General features: G+C 56.9%; 6 protein-coding genes across 6 annotated transcripts; 2 read left to right on the plus strand and 4 right to left on the minus strand.

The window, feature by feature from the left end:
- Positions 1-12: 12 nt before the first annotated feature.
- Positions 13-1,446, minus strand: J7T54_007408 (uncharacterized protein; the record flags this gene model as incomplete). Its single annotated transcript, XM_051510216.1, has 1 exon — positions 13-1,446. One exon carries the CDS (start codon positions 1,444-1,446, stop codon positions 13-15), a length of 1,434 nt encoding a protein of 477 aa, XP_051358867.1.
- Positions 1,447-2,631: 1,185 nt separating this feature from the next.
- J7T54_007409 (uncharacterized protein) lies at positions 2,632-4,679 on the minus strand (the record flags this gene model as incomplete). The annotated part of the gene is made up of 3 exons (XM_051510217.1): positions 2,632-3,405; positions 3,457-3,739; positions 3,814-4,679. The coding sequence occupies 3 exons, from the start codon at positions 4,677-4,679 to the stop codon at positions 2,632-2,634; spliced, it is 1,923 nt and encodes a 640-aa protein (XP_051358868.1).
- A 1,161-nt stretch (positions 4,680-5,840) lies between these two features.
- On the plus strand, positions 5,841-7,610 carry J7T54_007410 (putative xylanase 9; the record flags this gene model as incomplete). The annotated part of the gene is made up of 1 exon (XM_051510218.1): positions 5,841-7,610. The coding sequence occupies one exon, from the start codon at positions 5,841-5,843 to the stop codon at positions 7,608-7,610; it is 1,770 nt and encodes a 589-aa protein (XP_051358869.1).
- A 719-nt stretch (positions 7,611-8,329) lies between these two features.
- J7T54_007411 (uncharacterized protein) lies at positions 8,330-9,094 on the plus strand (the record flags this gene model as incomplete). The annotated part of the gene is made up of 1 exon (XM_051510219.1): positions 8,330-9,094. One exon carries the CDS (start codon positions 8,330-8,332, stop codon positions 9,092-9,094), a length of 765 nt encoding a protein of 254 aa, XP_051358870.1.
- Positions 9,095-9,223: 129 nt separating this feature from the next.
- On the minus strand, positions 9,224-10,884 carry J7T54_007412 (Phosphatidylserine decarboxylase proenzyme-like protein; the record flags this gene model as incomplete). Its single annotated transcript, XM_051510220.1, has 2 exons — positions 9,224-10,538; positions 10,850-10,884. 2 exons carry the CDS (start codon positions 10,882-10,884, stop codon positions 9,224-9,226), a joined length of 1,350 nt encoding a protein of 449 aa, XP_051358871.1.
- Positions 10,885-11,544: 660 nt separating this feature from the next.
- J7T54_007413 (uncharacterized protein) lies at positions 11,545-12,885 on the minus strand (the record flags this gene model as incomplete). Its single annotated transcript, XM_051510221.1, has 1 exon — positions 11,545-12,885. The coding sequence occupies one exon, from the start codon at positions 12,883-12,885 to the stop codon at positions 11,545-11,547; it is 1,341 nt and encodes a 446-aa protein (XP_051358872.1).
- Positions 12,886-15,808: the final 2,923 nt, after the last annotated feature.

Here is a 15,808-nt window from a genome sequence, read left to right on the forward strand (position 1 = left end):
TTATCATCATCATCAGAATTGTACCCGGTCCAGATCCTCCCATATTGCTATCGATTCAAAGACAATGTCAGCTTCGGCCCCCTCGACGAAGCAGCTCAGGTTTATGCAGTCGGCCCCGTTGGCGTATACCATGGTGGACAGAGCGAAGCGGTCGTTGGCGAAGATCTCGAGGACGTCGCCGTCGCGGAAGATTCGCAGATGCAGCTTCTCGGTGGACTCGACGCCGTTCTTCTCCGTCACGAAGAGCGTGAATCCGCCGCTGACGTTGTTGCGGACAATGTCGTCCTCGCTGTTTGACGTCTCTCTCTCGACCACGACCTCTTCATCCTGCGGCGAGAAGTGGAGGCTGGTTTTGTGGTGGTAGTCTTCGTCGTGGTTGAGGTAGAACCCGACGCGCTGATGCTGCTGATGCACGTTCACGACGGCCTCCAGCTCCCAGCTGCCCGAGGACGGATTCGGGAGACGGGTCCTGCCAAATACGCCTGGAATATTCGTGATGGTCTTAGGCTGTGTCCTGCGCAGCGAAGCTAGGCTCTTCAGTGGCCGAATTCCCAGCGTTTCGATACCCTCGGGGCTGACTCGCAGAGACTCAATCTCACCCAAAGGTGTCTTGAGCGTGCCAACCACATCTGGCACCTTGAGCAGAAAGACCTCTCTCGGAAGCGCAAGGCAGCCCGTCCAGCCCTTGGCCTCCCTCCTCGCCAGCGTGAGCTCTTCCTCCTTGATCCAGCCCCAGACGACACGTTGGCCCGTGATCGGGTCGAGATGAGAGTTGGCAGCATAGAAGCTACCATGGTCCAGCAAGCCATTGTACGCATGCTGCATGCGCGGTCCATCTGCTGTCTGCTCGAGAGTTCCGGCCATCCACATGGCGTACACCTCGTGTTTTGAGGGGTGCCCGCGCTTCTGGCCGCCTTCGGTTCCCATGAGCAGGAAATCCTGTGTCTCGAGCGTGACGACGTTGACACACTCCCAGTTTAACCCGAGATCGCCTGTCCACTTGGTCGGCCGCTGCGCGTCGACGGCTATCTCGCTCAGGGGTCCCAGGTATGACCACGTGGTGAGATCGTCTGGCGACACGGCATACACAAACGCATTGGGACCTTGGCCTACAATGCCACCCGAGACCACACCGTAGAGGCACTGTTCGCCCCGCATCTGATCCAGCGCAGGCCACTCTGCGAAGAATGGATCTCTGAATCCAGTGACTATCAGACCCTCTGGCTCGCCCTTGAGAATCGGGTTCAGGGGACTTTTTCGCCACGTCTGCCCGCCATCGCGTGAAGTTGCCATGGCCAATCCCGCGCAGTCTCGACTGTACGGTATGGTCCAGTGTATAGGCAGTTGGACAATGGATGAGTAGACAACCGTCAATTGATCCTTCTCACCACGCGGGCCCGTGGGCCAGAAGCACCCTGTGAAGACGCCCTTGTCGTCATAGGGCATGTCGGGCTCAATGGCAGGACACTTGCCATTGTGCCGCCATCGCAGGCCGTCTGTGCTGGTAAAGTGGCCCCATGTAATATCTCCCCAATCACAAGAGTTGGGATTCCCTGCGTGAGCTGGTCAAACCTGGGATGTGCGGGATCACGGGATGATAGACGACCTACACTGGTAGAAAAGATGGTATGTCCCCGTGGACGGATCATAGCCAGGTGCGCAGGGATCGTTAATCCAACCCCTCGGTGCTTTGAGGTGAAAGACTGGCTCGTGGTGCCATTGTGGCAAAGGATCGAGGGAGCCCATTCTTACTGCCTAGAGGTCTTGATAATGATGAGATGTGAGAATGGAGGAAGAGGAAGCAGCTGCCATAGGAAGACCAATACAAATAGATGCATCGTGGATATACCAATCGGGCATGCAACTATTATGCTAAATCCACGGGCCGACAGAAGATGGGGATGCTGCGCATGGCATGCATGAGAATGCATGGGGGAGGAAACTGGGGCCCCTCTCCATGTCGGGCCGGCGGGGGACGCTACGTAGTGGCGAGGCCGCGCGAGATTTTTCATGCTGAATAGAAGAATGAGCTGCAAATACTTCTTCAGTCAAATATATTGGCATCTTGAATTATGGACGCCTCTACTTGGCCGAGGCGCAGTGCGCAAGTCGTTCATTCCTTGACGACTGGACAAAGTCTTCTTACACCGAGACACAGTCTCAGAGTCTCGGACCGAGAGTTGGAGAGACCACCGAACGATTCAGGGACGCAGCGTTTCCTGTTTCCGATAAGAAAAGAATGCGTCGTGCTTATCGGGAACAGCCATTGATTCGAGGCCGTTTAAGTAGTATAAAGTATACGGGCAATAAAGCACGCTAACATCATGTTACTCATCCAAGTGCCTGGCCCAGTCGGTCTTTTGCTGTTCCAGATGCCCTGCCTTCTGTCCTAGGCCGCCACGCGTGGTCATCATGGACTTTCTCTACAGTATGCAGAGGTCGAGTTCGCCCCAACGAGGCATACGAAATGTAATGGGCAATCTTATGTCTCAGAGTGAACAACCAACACGCGTCCCAAGACCATAACCTGGGACATCGACCCCTCCAGTTCTCAAAGACACCGGATTGGCCAAGGCACTACCAGGAAAACTTCACTCAGGTTTCGATCATCATCTACACATCCCACATTAATCACAGCTTCCCGTCAGGCGCCTCATCCCTCTGCACATCCAACACCCACGCCTCGCTCGTCCTGACCAAGCGCCCCTGGACCAACTTATCTACCTGCGTCTTGATACCCAGCAGCGGCTGCTCATCATCCTCCTCCTCCTCCTCTCCCCGCCCTCTTCCCCGCTGCGCAAACAGCTCCGAGAGATTGTTACTCTTGACCACGTCCACACCTAGCCGCGCCGTGTGCATCGCCACAGCCACCACAAACACAATCGTCAACCCCATCTGCGCGGCCAGGAACGCCAGCCACGCCCATCGCACAACGACAAACGTCTCTGTCTGGAGTACCTGGCCCTCGACCTCACCGTTCGTCTTCTCTGCGTTGCGCATGTACGTCGTCACGCTCTGCGCAATGGTCCCTGTCATCTTGCCCAGATTGGCCCACAGCATGTCGTCCCGCTTCACCACGGTCATCTCAGAGTAAACCTCATCGTCGTCCGTCCCGCGATCAAACAGGTTCATCGCCATCTGCGAGTTGATCTCGCTGTAGTCTCTGTCCATGCTCCAGCGACTCGACCAAGCGCCCTCAAACGCCCGTCGAAATGTTCTGTCGAGAGATGAGTAGGCGAACTTGCCCGAGATGCGGAACTTGGCCTGGCCGTCCTTGTCGGTCAGAACAAGCGTATTTGCCCCCGGCTCCTTGATAATCTCCTCAATCTTGGTGACCGAGTCGAGCATGGCCGTCGTCGCATCGCCGTCCCGGGCCGTCGTGTTGTACGTGTAGACGCAGAAATGCTACAGTACCTCGGCCGCGCGGTATCGGCTGCTCGTGTTCTGGGGCGGTACCTCATCGTTATTCCAGATGAAGAAGAATTGTGAAATAGTCGCAGGCAGCAGGTCAGGATTCTTCCACCCTGCCACCGAGTTCCTCTCACGGGGCCATGTGATCTCCTTCATGGCCTTGTCGATTGCGTCAGACACTTCCTCGTCGGACATGCCCGACGCGTCAGGTACGTCGAGTGTGGGCTCAAGGGGCTCCGGGGACGTCGCGTTGACGGTCTTGGACATATCGAAATCCGCGAGCACCAGGTCCTCCAGGAACACTGTGCCGTTGAGAAGGAAAGCGTGACTTTCGTGTCGCCATACTTCTCTTCGGTCTCCTTGCGCGTCAGTTCAGACGTCACATTCTCCATGCTCACGCACAGCCCGAGAGAGTGGTACACGGGGTAATCGCAATTACCGCTGGGGCAGGTCGGCTCAGGGACCGGCCAGTGGTCATCGACATGCAGAAAAGTCGCCTGCAGAGCCGTACGCTTGAGCACCTCGAGATCGCCGCTGCTGTCCCCCTCGCCCGTCGTCGATGGATACACACTGGCTCTCCTGACCGTCGCGCGGCCGCTCTTGTCGCTGACGGCGAGTCGCGACTCGTACGACACGGCAGACTGCGTGAGAAAGGACGTTGCGAGACCAGAGACCAGGACCAGGGCCGCCACGTGGCTCAGCGGCAAGAGTCGTCCGTGCAGGCGAAACAACAAGCGGAGGGAGCCCCAGGGCCCTCGGCTGGCTTGGTCAAAGATGAGGAGGTCCTTGATGGGTCTCTTGCCGGTCACGAACCAGTTCCACTTGAACTGCGAGATGCCCTCCGCGACGGGCAGGATGATGATGGAGCGACACAGCGTGGCGAGGAGGGCGACGATGGTGTTGAGGGTCAGGCCCAGGGGCCATTGTGGGAGTCTTTTGCCATTGTATGTGTCGAGTATGATGACAAGTGCGACGAAGAGCCCAATGGCTAGCAGAATTTCGCCCGCCTCGGCAGCCCAGGCCTTGAAGTGGGAGGACAAGGGCCGGGAGGGCCGTGGCGGCTGGGCGAGCGAGTCGACTGACGATACGTGGCGCATGCCTTGTTCTGAGGCGGCCTTAAAAAACGCGGTCTCCGGGACATTGTAGTCGGTGGTTACGTATGCTGTTCCATCGTGAGGGGAAGATGTTGTCGGGGGCGCTTCCCCCAGGGCTCTCATCTCGATAGTCCTGTCCGCTGCGCGTTTGCGCGATCTGCTGAACGGATTCATTATGCGACTGGTGGAGCAATGAAATACTCCCTTCTCGTGAGATGATATTCACGAAAAGACGTGAAGCTCTGTCTCTATGCTGTTAAAGACTAGAATCCATAAGGATGACTTTTGAAGTGTGATGCGCCCATGGCTGCGGGGGTGTTTGCCCAGGCAGGAAGGCGGACCATGCATAGAGTCAGCCTTGCGTAGGATATTAACAGCAACTGACAGTCGGTGCCGACGGATTTGAATTCATCAATTACCGATATACGCCCAATACGTCGCTTGTGTTAAGTGGTCGTGGCGTCTCTTTACATTGCTGTTTATCCGAGAGAAACCAATCGATATTGAGGATTCAAGGCAGCTCAACACTCTTTCCCAAATTTTTGTTCTAGCGCTGTTTGGTCGATGCAATATAACTCTACTTGATCCTTCTTTGGCAACGTTGAGCAGACATTAACCGGAAGAGTGCGAGCTTCACTGCACGTACAACTTGCGACCGCCGAAAGTTGTGGCAGTATAGGGCAGGTGACTTCAGGCCGTTCAGGAGAGACCTGCAACATCAGTCGTAAGGGCGATTCATAGTTGACTTCACCTTGCTGAAGATGATATTCTACGTTAGAGATAAGGTAAGCAGCACTGGATCACCGTCATTTAGACTGACTAGCGGTTGTGGGATGAAGCACATACATGCGCCTCTGATACGCTCGAATAGAAACATGACAAACAGAAGCCAGACACGTCAAGTTCTCGGCTCGGCAGTGAACTCTCGTTTCTTAGACTCTGCCAACTCGGACCGAGCCATCGGTATCATGCCATTGTTTCTCATACAGCACCAATTCGACAGTACTATCATGAGGGCGTTTTTGCCATGACTAATTAACTTGGGCAGCTTCGAGCAAAAGAGAGCGGCTCGTGTGAAGATCACAGACTGTCCTCGGCTCTGAACAGCCCGACTCCCGAAGTCGACTCCTGTAGGATGAAAACTGGAGCCAGCGTCATCTACGGAGTAACAAGAAGCATGAATTCAGAATAAGACCGAATTACAAGGATGATTGCCGACTGCGGGGATGGCATGGGGAGTCTGGGGTATATTTAAACACCAGCCGCCCTCTTCATCGTAGACGCCTGTGCTCCGTGCTCCGTGCCCCATACACCGTTTAATCGCCTCCTGACAAGATGCGCATTCTCAATTCCCTTGTCGGCACCGCCATCCTAGCTTCCTCCGCCGTCGCCGCGCCTCCTGGCAAGGGCAGGACGCCGCAGTTCTTCAACGCGGCGCGCCACCCTGGCGCAGACCCTCATGTCATCTGGGACGCCACGAGCCACCAATACTACGCCTACTCCACCGAGGGCGCCGACCCAGGATACCACTTTGCCGTCTACAGTTCTCCGGACCTGGCGACATGGCACCGCCACGAGGGCGGCGTGCTGCGCGCCTGCTACGACAACGACATGAACAGGCTGCCGGGTGGCCAGGCGTGTTGGGCGCGCGACTGGTACTGGGCGCCCGAGACGTACCACAACGAGCAGACGGGGTGGTACTTCTTCTTCTTCGCCGGGCGGATGACCGAGGACCTGACGGCGGACAACTTTCGCTACGCCGAGTTCGAGGAGCCCTCCAAGATTGGCGTCGCCGTCTCCAAGTCGCCCACCGGTCCGTTTGAGGAGATTGAGGACAAGCCCATCGACTACTGGCCGTTTGACCCCAACTACCACGACGTCAACCTGATCATGAACAAGGACCAGATGCTGCCGCCCCAGAGCCTGGAGGAGGGACAAACGGCGCCCATGGGCACCTTTATCCCCACCATTGACGTGAACATCTTCTTTGACGAGGACGACCGCGTGTACCTGTACTTGTCGCGCAACGCCTACCGCAACTGGAACTGGGACGACGAGCTGGGCAAGTACATTGAGGAGTCCAATATCATCGTCGTCGAGATGGACCGCACGTGGTGGGACGATCCGACCGCCTCGACCATGCCCGAGATCATCGCGTCGCAAAAGGACGTGCACGCCCACGACGCACCCAGCCTTCCCTGCAACATCACCATGTACAACGGGACCGGCGCGCTCGGTGCCCCGCCGCGCAAGGACGGTTGGCAGACGGTCATCTCGTACGGCGCCGATCCCCAGGCATGGGAGAACTACCACGTCAATGACTACGAGGCCTTTAACGGTACCAAGAAGGACCGTCGTTGGTCCGAGGGCAGCACGCTTCTCAAGCGGCTGGGACAAGACGGCGAGCCCATCTACATAATCCTGTACAGCGCCAACAACTACGAGGCGTCCAACTACGGCGTCGGCTACGCCATGGCCGAGTCACCCCTGGGCCCGTTCGTCAAGGCCACCAGCAACCCCATACTGTCACAAGACCCAGACGCCGCGATACCAATCTACTCGACCGGTCACGGGAGCGTCGTCGCCTCGCCGTCCAAGGGTAAGAATGAGCACGTGGGTGCGCAGGACGTCACTCTCCGGACCCCCAAGGGCGCGGAGCTCTTCTACGTGCACCACGGACGCAACGACACCACGGTCGCTCGATCCCTCTACACGACGCGGATGACATTGGACGAGAAGAGTGTCCGCTTCGGGTCGAACGATCTCATCACCATGCATCTTACCTCGCAAGACCAGGATCTACCCAGGGGAACGTACCCGCTTCACATGGAAGCGAGCTGCTCCCAGAAGGGGCAGGGGAGTGTGGTGACTGTGCGGGTCGAGTCCAAGCCGGGCGCTGCTTTTGATCTCACAGAGGGATCCAACAGAGTGGTCGGGCTGCCCGGCGATGTCCAGGCCACAACAGTGACGGCAGGGGACGGCGAGGAGGGTAGCTTTGCACTCGATTTTGGACAGGCTGGCGAGAAGGACGTTGCGTATCAGCGATTGAGTGTCAATGGGAGCTGGAACACGGTGATAAAGCGTAAGGCTGGCTGTAAGAAGTAGACAAAGGTGCTTTGGTGCAGGTCGTGCAGACGGATTGACAAGCTGAGCCCCTTTTTGTTGTGCGTTTCATTCAATTCTCACACTCCCAACAGTCCAAATGGTCATTTCGGTTGAGATCTGGATAAGCAATTGCCTTCTGCAAGTCGTGCCGCCAAGCGTAGAACAAGCGGAGAACATTGTGGCTTGCCGTCTGCTTATAAATGTCGTGCTGCATCAGGCAACGTAAAGCGAGACTTGGTGGATCAGCTCCCGAGTTCGCAGCCTGAGAGATGAACACATGGAAGATTCCAAAAAAACGGAGCTCGCGATCGGGTGCGCGACGATTTGTCATTGCCAGTGAAATGCATGAGGTCACCGGCGCCATGGGAATCAGCATTTTAAGCGGCGGACGGAGAAGGCACAACCATAACTCGATCCCCCGCTGGTGCCAATTACAAATAACGTTCTTCGAGCATTCCGTAACTCCAGAGCCAGGCAGGAGCAAAGGAGATGGATGGCTTGAAGCCTCGAACCCCACCATCCGCCCCTCGGCACGTGGAAGGAATGATCTCATCGACATAAAGTTCACCTCTTCGCCGGTGCACTGACAGCTGCTCATCGACCTCTTCCCCTCTCACTCACTCATGACATCTCGTCTCTCTCACCTCGCCCGACATCTCCAGCCATTGAGAGGCACTCCCATCCCACGAAGGAGCTTCAGCACCACCACACCAGCAACCATGGCGTCCAAGACACCCACCGACATCACCCTCTACACCGTGGGCACGCCCAACGGCATCAAGGCCTCCATCATGCTCGAGGAGCTCAACCTCGACTACAAGGTGCACAAGATTTCGTTTGACAAGAACGAGCAAAAGGAGGACTGGTTCCTCGCCATCAACCCCAACGGCCGCATCCCCGCCATGACCGACAAGGACGCCAGCGGCAACACGATCCGCATCTTCGAGTCGGGCGCCATCCTCGAGTACCTCGCCGCCACATACGACAAGGACCACAAGGTCAGCTACCCCTACGCCAGCAACGAGCACTGGGAGGTCACCAGCTGGCTCATGTGGCAGATGGGCGGCCTCGGCCCCATGCAGGGCCAGGCCAACCACTTCAACCGCTACGCACCCGAGAAGATCCCCTACGGCATCAACCGCTACGTCAACGAGACGCGCCGCCTCTACCGCACCATGGACACCCACCTCGCCCAGGCCCCGCACGGCTACCTCGTCGGCGACAGGGTCACCGTCGCCGACATTTCCTGCTGGGGCTGGGTCGCCCACGGCTTCTGGGCCGGCGTCGAGATTGACGACTTTCCCGCCCTCAAAAAGTGGCTCTACAAGCTGCTCGAGCGCCCTGGCTTTGAGGCCGGACGACACGTCCCCACGCGGCACACTGCTTTTGAGCAGATGAAGAAGAGCCCCGAGGAGCTGGAGGAGGACGCCAAGGCTGGCCAGAAGTGGGTGCAGGCTGGCATGAAGCAGGACGCGAAGCAGTGAGTGCGAGGGCTGGAGGGTGATTATATAACTAGGATAAGCAGGAGCTCAAGTCTGTCCCTCATCGCCGTCAGCACTAGAGTCGGTGCTGACCGGGCCAGTGAATATATATGTATTAAGCACAGTGAATACTCAAGTCCCTACTTGTGTCCTTGCCTTTGCCTTCGCCACGGCCAGCTTCCCCCGGACGGGCACATTCTCCTCCCGCCCCAGCTCAGGAAAGCCCTCCAGCTCGACGCCGCTCCGGAACACGAGACAGTGCGAACTGCCGCCAAAATGGAACATGCCCAGCTCGTTGCCTTTCTTAATGTGCTGGCCCTCCTGCACCGTAATGTCACACGTGCTCACCTCATCCATACCAATAAAAACACCCGCCATGAGCCCAATGTCCTTGTTGTCCGCCTCGATGAAGATGACGGCCCGCGTCGCCAGGCTGGACAGGTACCCCTGTGCGAGGCCGATGCCGCGCTTGTCAATCTTGTCGCTGCCCGGCGCGCCGACGCCCTCAAACAGCGGCTCGGAAAAGTACGTGCCCTCCTGCACAAAGGCCCGCTTGATCATGCCAGAGACGGGCGCGTGCCAGCGGTGGTAGCTCAGCGCGGACAGGAAGGCCTGGTACACCGTGGCGTCGGCAAAGTGCTCCGTCAGCGGGTCGTGCGCCAGCATGTCCAGCAGGGAGTACGGCTGGCCCTTGGCGTAGAAGCGGTCCCGCAGCTGCGCCTTGTAGGAGATGTTGAAGACCTTGCTCTCGCACGCGTTGGCCACCACCGAATCGTCGTCGGGCGATGCCACGGGGCGCGCGTCCGGCCGCAGCTTGCGCGTGAAGAAGTCGTCCCAGCTCTGGAAGCCGTAGTGCTTGGCCGAGGGGTCGCACTGGTACATGTCCTCGAACCTGTGCGACGTGCCGAGCGGCTTGTTGGCCACCTCCATGAGATCGCTGAGTCCTGTCTGGCCAAACCACCCACCGGGGCCCGCCTTGAGGACCTCGGCCGAGGCGGGCGTCTGGAGGAACTTGCCCCATTCATTGAGCACCCGCCTCAGCGCCTTGTTGACATCCGGGTCCAGGAATGCGGCGTAGCCGCTGGGCGTGCCCATGGGGTAGTCGAACAGGGCGCACATGGGTACGCCCACGACCCCGACGGCCTCCTCTGCGTCTGTCCACTCGGGCGCCTTGCCCACGATGCGGTTGAGGACCTGCAGCAGGGTCTCATAGTCGCGGACGGCCGGCGCGCTGCCGGTCACGTCCATCTGGTAGATTGGCTGCTTGGGGATCTCCTCGAACATCTGCCGAAAGTACATGTACACCCGCGTGTTGTTCTCGATGAGCTCCTTGAACGCTTGCAAGGCGGGCGTCAGAGGCTCCGCGGGGTGTGTTTGGACGTGCTCGGTTTGGCGTCGGATGTATTCATGGTGGATGCGGTGGTCTGCGGGCAGCCAGGCGCCAGGCCTTATTGCGAGTTAGTCAAGCTACACATTGTATCAGACTGATCTGGCTTGCCTTTTTCGACGATAGTGAGAAGGGATGTTGTGGTGGTCGCCATGCTGGTGTACCATCTTGGCGGCTGGTGTCTGGTCGTTGGATTGATGCGATGCAACGTGTTGCTTGTGCCGTGACCGTTCCTACTGAGTACTCCTTAGACAATTGCTCTTGATACGCCTCGCCATGAACTTCACCGTGCCTAACGGCGTTATATAGCCTCCCATCTCGCAATGATGTCAGACAGATGCGATCGGACCCTCCCAAGACGGCCGGCTCACGGCAACGCCAGATCTGCCGTCCCATCCGGTTCCATTGACGAATGATTAGGTTCAGCGTTCCTGCAATGGAATCTGCTGCCCGTTCTCAGGACCAAGCTAGTTAGCTAGCTATCACTGCCGCGTCCGTGCCGCCAACATCGAGATTCGACTCGACAAGACTCGCGATCCCTCAATCTCGGAATGTCCAAATTCGTCACGCACGTCGTCACCCACGGTGGAGAAAGCTTTGGATTCATCTGCCTTTGCTCAATTGCTCTATTTCGCGCGCTTCGCTTCGCTCCGCTCCTCTGCATTGACAGCCCTCCGGCGAAGATGCGCTCCTCCATGCGTCCAGGACTCCCAAGTCCCTTCACTTCGGCCCCCACGTGTGCAGCAGACCAGTAGGCCCGTCGTAGAAAAAGACAAGAAAAAGAAGAAAAAACTCCAGTTTTCGCTCGAATGACAGGAGAATGTGCGAGCTGACAAAGTACACAATAAGAAAAAAAGCGGTCGATTAAACAAGTGTACGCGGACAACTGTCCAGCGAACGAACAAATGGAAAGCGTCGGTCGCTAGTGTCGGTGTGATGTGTGGTGGTATAAAGAGGATCAAAAAAAGCGAAAGGTGTCGTAAGGTCGTAAAATCGGCTTTTGCGCAAGCCTCCCCGTGTCTCGAGTGGACTTTCTTTTCCTTCCTGGGATTCTCGCCGTATGCTGTCACATCACAACACAGCACCCGCATCCGCCTTCCTTGGGCTCTTCCTTGGTCTCGGGAGGACGCTGCGCGGCTGGGCTTGACACCTCAATCTGCGGCTGGAACATTGGCGGGTTCGCGTTGGGTCGTGGTGAGGGCATCGGCGAGGTGGGCGGTTTGTCGGAGATCTTGGGCATGGTCGAGTAAGAGCCCTGCCGTATGCTGGGCGACTTCTCGACTGGTCGAAGCGGCCATTCGCCGTTCGAGGCAGGTTCAGCGTCGGCCGAATCAGCCTGCGGTGCTTGAACTGCTGCTGCCTCGGGCGGATGCAGGTGGGTCGTGTCGTTGAGAGGCCGGAATTCCTTGTCGTAGACGTTCCCATATGTGCCATCCTTCTCCCACTTCTCCTGCTGCAATCGTCGCGCGACTGTGGGGAGCAGCTGCTGGTCAGGCGGCAGTCGAGGGTCGGGCTTGTAAGCGTTGACCATCCATGGCGGATCACCTTCGGGTTGCTTGTTGGGTGGTGAGTCGCCTGATCTCGTCGGCGGGCGCGTGTTGCTGCCAGAGCCATTCCGCGTCTTGGGCCGCTGTCCAGCCTTGGCTCCGCTCGACATTTTGCGACCGGGTCCCGACGTGGACGCCTTCTTGGGCGACATGTCTGTGTTGGACCGTTTGGCGGCAGGAAGCGTCGGGTTCCGAAGGCTCGCCGATGCGCTCCTAGATCGTGCGGCCGTCTCAGGACTCTCGCTCATAAGCGTCCCCCTCTCCAGATGGTCGAGCGATATGGGCGCAGGGCTCGTCTTAGCCACTGGTATCCGCGAAGCCCCCCGCAAGCTGTTGCTGATAAAGTAGGCAGTGGCTTCCTCCTCGGCAATCTCCTCGGGGGTCCGCAGGTCCCAGCTGGGGGTTTGGTACTCGGAAGCCCTTTGCTCGACGGACGCCGAGTTCTTACGCGACCGCGTTTCTGAAGCGTCTGTGCCGCGCCGCATCGCGCTACGACTGCGGTCTCTGGCCTGCTTGCTGGGGGCTCGTGAGCGGGGAACGTATAGGCCAGCTGCTTGCAGCTCCTGGCTCTCAATCTTGGCCAACTTGTCGCGATGGATCCACTGGTCGTCCTTGGGTTCAAGTGCCGGTAGGAGGGCGGACTCGTTCTTGGGGGGTTCTTCGTGGAGGGCATCGTCGCTGGCCGACTTCATGCGCTGCGTGGCGAGTTGGGCATCATTATAGTCGGCCTCGGCAGGCAACTTGAAGTCGTAATTCTGCTCTGCGTCAGTCACGTTCCGGCCCAGGTCAAACTGTCTTACCTCGTCCTCCTGACGCGCCGGCGGGTCCCATGTGGTCGTCTGGGCAGCGGTGGCCGCCATTGTGAGACAAAGGAGCGGTAATGGTACGTAGAGAGTGTCGTGCCCACGCCAGTTCCCAGTGTTCGTCCTCACGACAACATGCCGTGGAGGAAGAAGCGAAAGGGGTCAGGCTGGGTCAAGCGAGGTCAGACGCGTGTTTGTTCGTGCTTACAATGATCGAGCGAGCGAGCGAGCGAGAGAGAGCGAGCGTAATAATTTGTGTCGGCGAGGCGTGTCTGTGGGTGTCGGGCGGCGTGGGCAGGCGGAATGATGAGGGAATGGCCGTACTGATGGGATGGAATGATGCTGGGGGGGGAAGGCTGTGATGGTGAATTTGGGGGAGCGAGAAGCGGCTGGTGGGTTTTGCGCAGGCAGCCAGTGGGCCAACAGAAGTGCCGGGGACTACGACAAGCAGGGGCACAAACTGCATTGATTATTCTATTTCTTGGCTCTGGCCGTCACTCGCTTGACAAGCTCTGTCAGAATTATGCTGCTTGTTCCAGCGATCGTGTAGAATTAATTACGACACGAGTGCTGTTGCCGTGAATTCATGGCCTCTTCATATTGTCTCGCATCCCTCGAAGCCGTGGGACAAGGGCCCAATGACGGTCCAGAGTCCAGACGGCCGCCGTCTTTGAGAACAGGAGTCGCACGCTTGAGTGGTCAACGTGCGGCGGGGGAATCTGTTTCATGCAGCTGATCTGCAAGCACTTTGCACCAACTCTCTGGTTCTCGCGGTTGAGCCTGTCGTGCCGCGGGACTACATTGTCGACAAGGTGATGAGCATCAAAGTCCCTTGAGCGACTGGATCCAAAGATTCGAGGCCTCAGTGGCTCTTCGACGGCGTCGACGCCAATTTCTGGCACTTTGCGCCAGTGCCGTTACGGAATTGCCCCGGCCCCAGCCGAGATTGCTGTCATCCAGGACCCTGGTCCAGTATCCCTGCTAACAGCGCATGCACGGCTGCTGCACCAAAACGCGTTATTACAAGTACCGCAGATTGTCGCGCGTTGTCTCGTTCCGGGATGTGACAACTTGTCATCGGTCACTCCAGCCTGCGTGCGTGTTCAAAAGAGCACAACATCAACAAGACGACTGGACGCTACCCAGACCTGCTTCGAGGCACAGACAGCGACTGGAGGGCGGCTTCGGCCCGTCGGGCAGGGCTCTGTAGTCTTCAGTCTGTTGGTCTGTTATCTTGATCAGCTCCATGTCGCCCCGCATGCTCGACGGCACTCGAGTCAAGACTCAAGACTTCATCCGATCCGCGACGTGCTCTTCTGGATAATCACACGGATTTCCCGGTCGACGTTGCTTAAAGACACTTGATTTGGGCTGCATAAGTACCTCCTGATCACCGGAAACTCACCATGATCGGACTCCGGACGAAGACTTGCAATTGGTCGCAGAACACCAGCCTTCCCTTCGTAGATGCGATCAATTTTGACGTTTCTTGCTCGCAAAACATGCCCGGTTACCACCAATGATCAAGCTAACCGTGTCAAGCATACACCACAACGTGGCTTTACCGCACTCGGAAAAATTGCTATATACCACAACGAAGCCGCGCATGTGTCATCCACGACTACTCATCTTCAGGAGACAGCGGAGCGAACAACTCCTGGTTATACACAGCGAGACTTTGGGTCACTCACTCCTCACCAGCGTGGCACAAAAGATTCTCCACATGTCACAACCATAATCAGTCAGTATATATCTGTCTCGCTGCCGATCGAACACCGCAGCAACCATAGAGCATGGTGCTTGCTGTCTTCTTCAAGGCAATCGTTGAATGCCAAATCATCGCCGCGAAGCAAATCAGACTGGAGAACGCCAAAGTCCATTTGCTGAAATTTCTGGTGAGTCTTCGGAATCTCTTTCTGTGAAAGGCTTATACTAATCCTCCTAGATTCGGAAAGTCGCCCATGCACATGCACACAAAACTGCCGACAAGCGTTGATTCCAAAGAGACAAATGTTCCAGTTGCCGCGGTGTTACTCGATTCAGGTTGATAGATTCATCACTAAGGAGGCAGAATATGCGTATCTGACTCTTGGGGCAGCCGTCGATGTAAAACATTCGTGGGAGTGTTTCCGAAGATATCGAGGTCTGCCTCACGGCCTTTGTCACGCAGCCATCAATCCTTTGCTCAGAGCTTTCGGGAACCCCAACGGTTGAGATTTCTGACACTTACACCAGCCGGGACACTGAATCCAAGGTGAATTGCGTTCGCGTTCAGAGCTCTTGACTTCTTGCAAGGTAAACTTGTTTGGCGATTCGCTGAAGCAGAGATGTATGAAACAGTGACAGGCCTTTAGCCCTAGAAAGCCCTTTACCAATCATCTAAATTTCCGACTCGATCATAGTCATCATGAGTGCATTTTCTTATAATCACTCCAGGTTCCTGTTCCAACATCACTCGCATATGAACGCGCGTGTGATATTAGTGTAGCTAGGTTCAGAGGGCCAGACTCATGAGTGGCCTCGCCTAAACGCACTCAGAATATCAAGCAGACCCTTTGATTTTCGGAAGACATTATATTTCTACATGTATCATTTACATGCTATGGGAAACAGAAGTAGTTGGCATTGTCGCCATTCGAACGTGAGTGATATGCCTACCCGGTGTACTCGTCGCATTTTTCCATCAAACTGGCCAACGTGACCGCGACTTGGCTGTTAACACTCCTAAGTCCTGACTTCCCTCAGTGTTGACGGATTGTACTCGCGATTTCGCCCTTTTCTCAGTCCTCCTCAAAATTACTAGACCAAAGTCTCATTTCTATTGTTCTCACCTGACGCGGACAATCTTCTTCACGATTCAGAATCCACCATCCCTGGTTCCCCTTCGAACACACCAAGAATCGACACGGCGCATACGGCACACCAGCCGATCAAGCACTATGTGTTACGGTAAAGTGTGAGATAATCGGAGGACCCATCC

The sequence above is a fragment of the Emericellopsis cladophorae genome (assembly GCF_022114955.1).
Source record: "Emericellopsis cladophorae strain MUM 19.33 chromosome Unknown NODE_86_length_66810_cov_114_917642, whole genome shotgun sequence".
Taxonomy (NCBI): Eukaryota; Fungi; Ascomycota; class Sordariomycetes; order Hypocreales; family Bionectriaceae; genus Emericellopsis; species Emericellopsis cladophorae.